Consider the following 9,745-nt stretch of genomic DNA (forward strand, 5'->3'; position numbering starts at 1 on the left):
CACTCCGCACGCACGTTCGAGCTCGAGCTTCCGCGCCGAGTTCAAGCCATCGACGAACGACCACTAGGCCGGCAGCAGCCGGCGAGCCACGCCATCGGCTTTCGACATGGGGCCGCCGGCGCCGATGCGCGACCGGATCTCCGTCACCGTCGTGGTAGTCCAGATATTCTGGGAGGCCGGCGCCCCAATAATGTCGTGGGGCGACATGCACCTCTGACCTCCCCCACGGCTGGCACCTGAGCCCAGATCGGGTTCCGCTGCCGCCCGCCTGGCGCAGCTGCCAGTGGATCTCCGGGAGGACCCTGCCTACAGCGACACAAGTCCCTGGTGGGACTTGTGGTTCATGGTGGAGCAGGATGCGCGCCGGCGCACCTGCTTCACCTCAGCGACGGCGAGGCCTCGCGCGCAGCCGCGCACGCCGACTAGGAGGGTTGGCCGCCGCCCCGGCGGCCTCTACATCGACGAGCCCGCGGCTACTCCATCGCGGGCCGCGCCAGCGCTAGCGCCACAGGCCTAGCCCGAGGAGGACGACGACCCCAAGCTACATGCCATGCTCGCGACGTCCCGCAAGGTCAACGACCTCGAGGAGCTGGCCAAATGGCCGTACCTCGCCGAGGTGCTGCGCGCCTCCGCGCTGGAGGAGGAGGCCAGGAAGGCCAAGGAGGACGCCGACGCGTGGGCGTTCCTCGCCATGACGCACCGGCAGGAGGAGGCCTCGCGCTCCGGGAGGAGGAGCACCTAGCCGCGCTCCGGCACGAGGCGGAGCTGCAGGCCGCTGCGGCGGAGCAACGACAGAAGGAGGCGGCGCGGCTGGCACGCCTGCGCAGGCCGGCGAGCCCTCCGGACCCGCACTCCGCCTGGGAAAGGGCGCAGTGGTCGCCCTGGCCGGAGTCCCCGGCGCCCTCCAACGTGTCCAGCCGGAACAGTGCGTCGTCACCGGGGGGCGTCATCCTCATCGACGCCGACGACGACGAGTACTACTGGGAGTAGGTGGCGCGCCGGCGGCCACCGCGTCCCAAACCCTAGACTAGGGTTTCCCCTTTTTGTTTAGTTTAAAGCCTATATAGGGCTTTCTTTTGTGTAAAAATTTGCCCAAAATAGGGCTAAGTTTAAATGAACTTTAGTTTAAATTTAATTCATTTTTTTGTTGTCTTTGACTTTTGCGGTGCGTCTGCGTGTGCAACCCAAATGCGGGGCTTTTTTTTTCTCATGTTCCCTTCCGAATTGTTTTCCCTGAATTTTGAACTCCGGCTTTTTAGGCCTTCAAAATGTGAGCTTCTAGTTAAGAATTAAACCAAAGATTTAGCTTGTCTGGAAAAACAAAACAAAGATTCAGGTTTGGCGTTCCTCGTCTGAAGTTGTTAGCTGTTGGATTTGCAAACCCATCTTGTGTATCAATAGCTGATGTTGCTTCGAGATTTTATTGGGATGTATAAATATCATTTTTGGTCTCTTCTCCTTTCTGGCTTTTGCAATTACCGTCTCATTTTCTGTATTCCTGCAGGATGATATAGTTCCTAGGTGAGGCACAGCTCCATTGGCAAGATTGCAAACTGAAGTAATCGAAACCAATTAGTAATTACTGTAACTGGAACAGCAGTAAATGAAAAACAAGCATCGCACCATTCATGATGTGAATAAAACGGAGATAAAAGTAGAAAACTAGCCACTCTGAGTAGAGGAAATTCAAGTCACAACATAGAGCAATACCTCAACACAACGTAAAAACAATTATAATGCAGAGATGCGAATAAGTGATGAAAACTCAGAGCTATATGGAACAAATTGGATACATAGAGCAAGAAATACAACGGCATCTGTAACACCACATAACAGATAGTATAAACTGCGTCATGTATGTATTAGTGAGACTTGCACAAGCCAAATTTTCAAAAGGGCCATACATTGTACATAGTGTGGGTACAGTGCAATATCCAAATAGGTCCAGTGCCCACAAGCGCCGAGCATCTAGTCTCAACAAGAGGTCGCCAAGTTTGTGACAGTGGCCTACAAAAGGGAAAAAACTTTGCTTCCAACCAAAGCAGAAATAGATATTGTGTTGAGTACAATCAAAAAAAAAAAGATATTGTGTTGAGTAGAACGCAAATTCATAGCACCAGTCTGTTGATGCGATGCTGAACTTTAAGGGATACACAATTTCAGCAGTAACATGTATATCCAGTACCTCAACAGTAAACAAATGGCCAACATAACCAGAGCTCAGCGGCTATATTCTATACTGTATAGCATGGTTATCATGCAACCAAAATTTATTTCAGACAAAAAAAAAGCAAAATTATAACCTTCAAGGTCATGTATTTAATTATGGAAACAATGGAACAAAGCTTCCTCCCATGCGTAGCACCTTGGTTTTGGTTATTCGACCGAGAATACTGTTTCATTTTCTGATGCAACTCAACCATGCATCAACTCGGTGTTACGATATGGATGTAAAATTGTAAAACAGTAGTAACACAGGATACAACAGTAAAACAATTATACATGCCTTTCCAGTTTGATGTAAAATTGTAACACCAGTAGAAATTTGCTAGTCCCTTGCTCATCCCTTGGATGGTTTGGAAGCAACGGAATGAGGGACCACAGCTTTCCGTCAGCACCAGAGTTGCCCTGATCAAGGAAGAAGCCAGGATGTGGTCGAGAGCTGATGCCCTAGGACTGCGTATCCTCTTACCGACGACCTGGGACGTCCATTAAGCACTCACTCTTGTAATCTGCCTCTTAGGAGGGTTGTAAAATTTTCTGTCTTTTCAATGAAATGAAACGCAAAGAGTACTTTGCGCTTTCTCGAAAAAAATTGAAATTTGCTATGTATAGTAGTAATCCTAGAAAAACCCAAGTACAACCAGGTCAGTGGATCAATAAAAACATACATTCCTCCAAATGTTTTATATGCAAGCAATTAAGACAGGTCTCAAGGAGCCACAATTATGAGTCAGGTGCCATCTTTAGGTTCTCAAAGAACCACAGTTAACAGTATGACAGCATAAAACTAGTTGCGATTTATGCTGTTATATTCCATCAACAACATGCTACCGTTACCTGACACGGGACCTACTTTGAGATCTTTGCGAGACCTACTTCTCTTCTCGAAAGCATCTACCAAGACAGAAGGGCAGGATCTTTTGAGATCTGCATAACCTTGGGTAGCAACCACATCATCCATCTTATCTGAAGAGGCAATAAACTCAACGCAGACATCCTTAAGCTTGTCACAGTTATGCTGATCAGCTAAAGCCAATGTAGTTGCCACGTTGTCCACATCAAGATTCTTGCAAAGGATGTTTTGACATATAATCTTCAGCCTGTCCATGGCATACCTATCTGCAGCCACCAGTAGATGGCGGTGCATTTCACATTTGTCGTCACCTTCAAAATCATCCAAGTCAGGCAATGAATCCGTATATATGAAATGCAGCAGAGCCTTGAACACAGCAGGCTGCATGTCTTGGATGGTTACACATGTCTCCCTCAGCGGCCCCAAGAGCTCTGCCTCAAAGACGGGTGACCGCATGGCGAGCACAGTCTTGTGTGCCTGGAACGTCTCTCTTCCAACACTGAAAGTGACATCTGCTTTCTCCTTAGCTTCCAACAGCTTTGCAAGATGCTCCAGGATGTCTGACGGTGGAACCTCAATCTCCGGGCGCCGAACAGTTACAGACTCCTCGGATTCATTGATCACCGTGATCACTGACTTGATCATGAGCACATCGTTCTGAATGTACTTGGATTGTAGCGCCTCAATGCCGCGTCTTACAATCAGCACTCTATACTGACTAGTGGCGTCGGTCTTTGAGCTGAAGGCCCTAGTTTGTGTGGTAAACTTCATGCCGAGCAATCCTGATTCGTGCCTTACCAATCCAAAATCAAAAAAGGTCCGAACCTCGGCGTTGCTGCTCATGAGTTCGAGAGTGATCAGCATACACCCTTCGGGCGCGTCGGGGGTTCCTTCGGGGTAGAACCTGATGGACCAGTCGTAACCACCGACGGTGAAGGTGGCCGAGCGGACGAACTTGCCGACGCCCATGCCCTTCTTGAGGCTGTACCCAGTGATCTCGAATAGGTGCGCTCCCTTATCCATGTGTGTGGAGCACCTCGACACCGTCAACTTCTCCGTAGTGCAGGTCGCCGCCGTCGACGCCATTCTGTCCACAATCGTGATTAATTCGTGAAATGGATAGTGCGGATCTGAAGCATAAAGTATAAGAGAGGAACCTAGAAAGCTTTCCCGAGGAGGAGGTACAAACCCTGAAAGAAAGCACAGAAGGGGAAGAAGACGGCGGTGGAGGTAGCCGCGGCGGCTGGGTGGTGGCGGCGGCGGGGCGTGCAAGACTAATGCGAGGTAAATGCCGAACGCTTGTGTAGGCGTTTGAGCTGAGAAAAAAAAGGGGCATCTTTTACGGTACCTTTTACCACACCTGGTAAGGGGAGAGGTATGATTAGTCAACGGTCAGGATTAAACGGCCCGACAGCCCATCAACACGTACACCATGGAAAAAAATAGCTCTATTGAAACGGGCCCAACAATTGGCCCAACACGAGAGAAGTCGCCAGCCTCTGTCACGAGAGAAGTCGCCAGCCTCCGTCAACATCTCGTTCTCCCTGGAGCGTGACCGCCGCCGCCATCACGGCATCCCGTCGGCGTCGTCCTGCGCGGAGCGCAACCGCCGCCTCCGTCGACACCCTCGCCAGCCTCCGTCGCGTGACCGCCGCCGCCATCGCGGTATCCCATCGGCGTCGTCCTACGCGGAGCGCAACCGCCGCCTCCGTCGACACCCTCGAGATCCCGTCATCCCGCGTGGAGACCGCTGCCGCCATCGACACCCCGTCCTCCTGCATCTAGGGCGACCGCCGCCATCGACTCCACGCCATCCTGCATCCTGGGCGGCCGCCGCCACCAGCGGATCGGCCCGGTCCTGCATCGCCGGCACCAGGTAGCCTATTTCTGACGAACACCGTATTGTGGATGCTTGCCATGTCGCTATTTGAGCCATGAGTGTGCTGTTCATGTGCTGTGGGTATTGGCCAGACAATCAAGTAAATAGATGATATTCTGTTTTAGAGAGATTGTGTATGGTGATGTGCCTCACATTGCTAGCTCCACATGTGCAGGTGTGCATGTTGTGGCTTGTGAAACTGCAATTATCATGACATAGTAGTCTGATTGTTGAGTCTAATGCCGTCCTTTGTACATGTTGGTTTTATTCGTAATCAGTTTATCACATATAGAAAAAAAAGGTGGAGGAAAAATGTTAAGAGATGTTCGAAAAGGAAAGACATTGTTCTGTGATAAAGTTTGTTTTAGATTCAAATCCTTGTTGTACTGTAAAGGCTTTCTGAGTTTATCGAAATTTACTTAGAGAGATACATATATGGTCTTGTTCTATTTAGTCAAACTTTAGGAGTTTGGAGGAAAGGTGTGGGATGAAGTTGTAATGGGCGCAAGTGATACTTGGTTTCATTTTTAATGAAATCGGGAGCGGGAAAGCCAAGCTTTTACTGGGAAAGTTCTCGATCCAATTCCAATAAAGCCGAAAGGTGCTCCATCTAAGAAGAGGCCTAAGGCGTTCCATGAGAGATTCAGACCCGCGGACTAAGGTAACTGTACCATAATAATAAATTATGTGCTGCATGTAATGAACACCAAATGTTATCTTCATTGTATCTATATTTTTCCGCCAATATTATTTCTGGTATACGATATGTATTATTTAGTGTTTCTTTTGTTTAAACATATAACAGGTGGTATGTGATTTGAAGCAAAAGGTGCTGTTGTGTCGTCTTCCGAAGGTGGTTGTCTTCCCAACGTGTGATGATTCTGGTACATGGATGTGGCGATGTTCTGATAAGGTTTTAAGCTTAGCTCTGAAACACGAAACACATTTGCTTATTTGCTTATTTGGAATGTCAGTTACATATGTGTTCAGTGTCAACTCTTCTCTGTAATATGATACCTAGAAACAAAAAAAGGTTTTTATCTGATGCAATGGTTGTCTGAAACTCTGAAGGTGGTGGTGCTTTCCTGATGCTATGCTACTTGCAGCAGACAGTTTTTATGACATACGCCAGTATAGATGAACTCTGCTCTGACTTTCCATTTTCTCATTTCCTTGTGCAACTGGTTTAGTATTATAGCTTTGCTTTGTGGGCTACTGGGTACAAAGTATCAGGGCTGAGAGCCTGAGAGTGTGTAGACAAAGGAGCAGCTTTAACCAGTGATAATGGCGTTCTAAGTTTGCTTGTTGTGGAGTATTCCTGTCAAGTTCTGTGAACATGGGAATCGGAAAACAATTTTTACAATGCTTTGTGTCGTACACTATAGGGAAGATATTATGCCCTACCACAGGTGTAACGGTGAACTCCAAGTACCTTAGCCTGGTCGATAGTGTCCAGAAGGTTAGATCTAATAATTGGGCCAAATCTGATCTGTGTATGCTATTCATGAGTACTTTCACAATTTCAGACAAATGCTATGAGTAAGTCTCAAAGAACTAAACGTTTGTAAATCTAGCAGTCTCTCGTTTGTAACTAACTATACACTAGAGCAAGGAATTTCTTTTATCTACGACGGCTGAGTTTGAGAGTGCAATTGAACTATTTGAAAAGTAGCATAAAGAGTATTTTGAATCATACAAGATAAAGATTATAACACGCCAGATTTCTCGATCAGACAAAATGACAAACTCTGTTCGAAACATTATATAAACTAAAGTAGAGACTTTGTAGTACTCCGTACGAAACTCTAGTTCGGAACATTATAAACTAATTAAAGTAAACACTTTGTAGTACGAAACTCTAGTTCGGAACATTGTAAACTAAAGTAAACACGGGAGAAAAGGATCATAGCAAATTCCGATCATGCCTCGCCATAAAGACTGGGACCTGTGCCGTCGATCTTGCCACACCAAGTCTTAAACTTATGCTTGCAGATCAGGTCTTCGTCATCGTCAGGGTAGAAATCAGTGCCATCCATCATCAAAGGGTCGCGGTCGATGACCTCCTTCACATGTAGAATGAGATTGTACTCGTGCGTGCGCTTGTACGTAGGGGAGCTTGGAGCCGGCGGTGATTCGACGTCCTCGTCAGAGCCAGGCTGCGTAGGCACCAGAATAGGCGCCGGCACCGTAACTGCCAGCTCCTTTGGCACAGAGGAGGGGTCACGCAGCCACGCGGTGACATGCACAAGATAGAGGTCAGTCACCGTTAACATCTCGTCGAGACTCGTCGAGCACGCCGTCGAGACCAGCCAGCACAAGGTTCACGGCCTGCGGCTCCTGCGCCTCCTCTGGAATCACCTTGCTTCAGCATGCTCTGAAATACAGCAAATATTTTATGTCAGCTTTTGATCCTTTGCTGATCTTCTTTATGTTCTGTAATATATAAAGATCAAAAGCGCCTATTATAGCAGCATCAGATCCTCTCATGCTTTTCAGTTTCCGGCAGACAGTAGTAAAGATACTGCAAGGAAAAATATTGAGGTGGAGAATTACTGGAACTATCACTTATTCAGTTTACAACCTATAGGTAAATGAAAGCTACATCAATATGACATAGTAATCAATTCAGAAAATTTATTGAAAACATTTTAGTAGACTTCACTAAAACATAAGATTCATAAGTTATGAATCCTAATGTAACTAAATTTCCTTATTGGCGGCACATGAGGAAATGTCAGTTTGCTATCCAGTGGTTGTAGCCTAGTGAACATCTATGTGAGATTGCCTCAAATGGTTGCAAGGGGCTGCATAATCCGGCATGTTAATATAGCGAAACCTGGCCCTAGTACTCTAGAATTCAGAGAGATGGAAGCAACAACAGATGGAGATTCAGTTCCACGATATTTGTATCTAATACACATGCACAAATAGTACTGACAAGGGAATTAAGCCTTGAACTGGCAGATAGATTTACATGTAACAATCAAAGGAACTTACTCCCACCGAAGGTGACCAACAAGCATCCAGTCGTCGTCCTTGTCTTCATAAGTAAGGACATACTCCTGGTCTTGGAGGCAATCGGTCTTGCCATTGGTAAGCCTGTCCTTGGCTGATGGTTTACGCACCACGCTCCAATCCAAAAGAAAGATGTTGTGGACTTTGAATTATTTGGTAGTTCATCTACTACTGGATACTCGTCTATAGTATTTGATGACCTAGTCTTCTTATTCAGGTCTGAAGAGGAATAGTACAAACAATCGAAGTCTTGCAACCACATGGAAATACAATCTTTCTTATGTCATGTTTCTTCATGACTAATCAGACCCAAGCTGTGCAAATGATTCCACTCTTCCTCTATATTATAATAAGCATTGCTTTTCATATAATTGAGAAAAATCTAACATGCCTTAGAAAGCTAGAAGAAAACCTTCAAATAGAGCAACACTGTTCAACTGTGCTCAAAGGCTAAATCCATAAAATATGATAACTTCAGTAAGGGGTGTGTAACTGTATACGCACGATAGAGCAAAAATGCATACATCACATAAATTCAGAAACTGAAAGATCACATAAGACTTCAGAAATTCCGGTCGCAAAAATTGCAGATAACAGAGGCACCAAGCATGATTTGTTGTCTTCTATAAAATGGATTTACCTCCCATATTAGTGTAAACATAAACATATGAATAAATAGGTGAGCGCAAGCACACAACATGGCAGGAACAATCTCTGTTCTTTCATGCTTGACACAAAGGAAATGGCAGCAACAGTCTATTGCTGAATGTAGCCTAGGATCTCACTCCCTCCTCTCAACTCACGCGAGGTAGAAGAGGATATTCGGGGAAAGATTCAGTACCGGCATAGTGTTTGCCGTGGCGGAAGACGTGCAGGAGGTAGCCCAGGCGCTGCGCCGGACGCCATCTCTGTGGCTCGCGTCGCCGCCGGCCGGAAGCACCTCGCCGGCGTGCTAGGGCGTTGAACATGGCCGGCCGCGGTGGCCGTCGCCGAGAGACACCGTCGAGCAGCCTTGCTCCTCCCCAGAGGACAATAGGAGCACCCGTCGAGCTCTGGCCTTCCCTTACCTCGGAACGATCGCTCCGGTCCGTCGGCTCGGTCGCCACGGGTCGCTCTCCGTAGCAGGAAGAGGAGAAGGGCACCACCAGTGGCCCGCGCCTTCCTCGTTGTCGAGGTGCTCCTAGACCCCGCCGCCTCCCCCCCTCCGGTCAACGACAGGGTGCAGCAGCAGTCGGCCAAGTCCACGTCCATGTCGAGGACGACCCGGACGCCGACCGTGGCGTAGACGGCGGAGTCGGGATGGGAATGAGGATGGAGAGGCCGAGATCCTCCGCGGCGATGGTGAGGATGGAGGCCGAGGAGCCGCTGTCCTCCGTCGTGGCGTCGGAGTTGGGGACGGACATAGAGGTGGCGGCGGAACCTCTCTCGCCGTGGAAGAACGAACAGGAATCCCACCCACAGCTGCTCTGGTCGGTAGCTAATGGGCTGGACCAATCTACTGGGCTGGGCCCATCAATTGGGCCGACCCGCCGATGGTTTTTTTTACTGAGGTGCGAAAATTGTGAGAGGTATGTAACATACCTCTCTAGTTTTCAACTGTGGTATGAAATTTTTTGGACCATTGGATGGACGAAAATTAATGGCTATTATTCATTTAGGGGTACCATAAAACAACCCAAAAAAGGAGAGATTAGGGTATGTTCCTATCAGAGTTATATACATTTTTGGTACCACAACTTGCACAGGATGTGCAGTTTAGTACCACAACTTGCAAA

The 9,745-nt window shown here is 47.7% G+C and overlaps 2 protein-coding genes and 1 long non-coding RNA gene across 3 annotated transcripts; 1 reads left to right on the forward strand and 2 right to left on the reverse strand.

Annotated features, from left to right (window-relative positions):
* Positions 1 to 1,332: 1,332 nt before the first annotated feature.
* LOC124656108 (BTB/POZ and MATH domain-containing protein 1-like) lies at positions 1,333 to 4,372 on the reverse strand. Its single transcript, XM_047194912.1, has 4 exons — positions 4,266 to 4,372; positions 3,061 to 4,163; positions 1,480 to 1,553; positions 1,333 to 1,365 (listed from the first exon to the last, which is right to left on the reverse strand). The coding sequence occupies exons 2-4, from the start codon at positions 4,160 to 4,162 to the stop codon at positions 1,333 to 1,335; spliced, it is 1,209 nt and encodes a 402-aa protein (XP_047050868.1). The 5' UTR covers position 4,163; positions 4,266 to 4,372.
* Positions 4,373 to 5,413: 1,041 nt separating this feature from the next.
* LOC124651376 lies at positions 5,414 to 6,000 on the forward strand. Its single transcript, XR_006987387.1, has 2 exons — positions 5,414 to 5,616; positions 5,761 to 6,000. It is a non-coding gene; the product is annotated as an uncharacterized LOC124651376 (long non-coding RNA).
* A 1,240-nt stretch (positions 6,001 to 7,240) lies between these two features.
* Positions 7,241 to 9,053, reverse strand: LOC124658346. Its single transcript, XM_047196700.1, has 3 exons — positions 8,812 to 9,053; positions 7,953 to 8,189; positions 7,241 to 7,329 (listed from the first exon to the last, which is right to left on the reverse strand). The coding sequence occupies exons 1-3, from the start codon at positions 8,936 to 8,938 to the stop codon at positions 7,310 to 7,312; spliced, it is 384 nt and encodes a 127-aa protein (XP_047052656.1). The 5' UTR covers positions 8,939 to 9,053; the 3' UTR covers positions 7,241 to 7,309.
* Positions 9,054 to 9,745: the final 692 nt, after the last annotated feature.

This window comes from Lolium rigidum, chromosome 5 (genome assembly GCF_022539505.1).
Source record: "Lolium rigidum isolate FL_2022 chromosome 5, APGP_CSIRO_Lrig_0.1, whole genome shotgun sequence".
Classification (NCBI taxonomy): Eukaryota; Viridiplantae; Streptophyta; class Magnoliopsida; order Poales; family Poaceae; genus Lolium; species Lolium rigidum.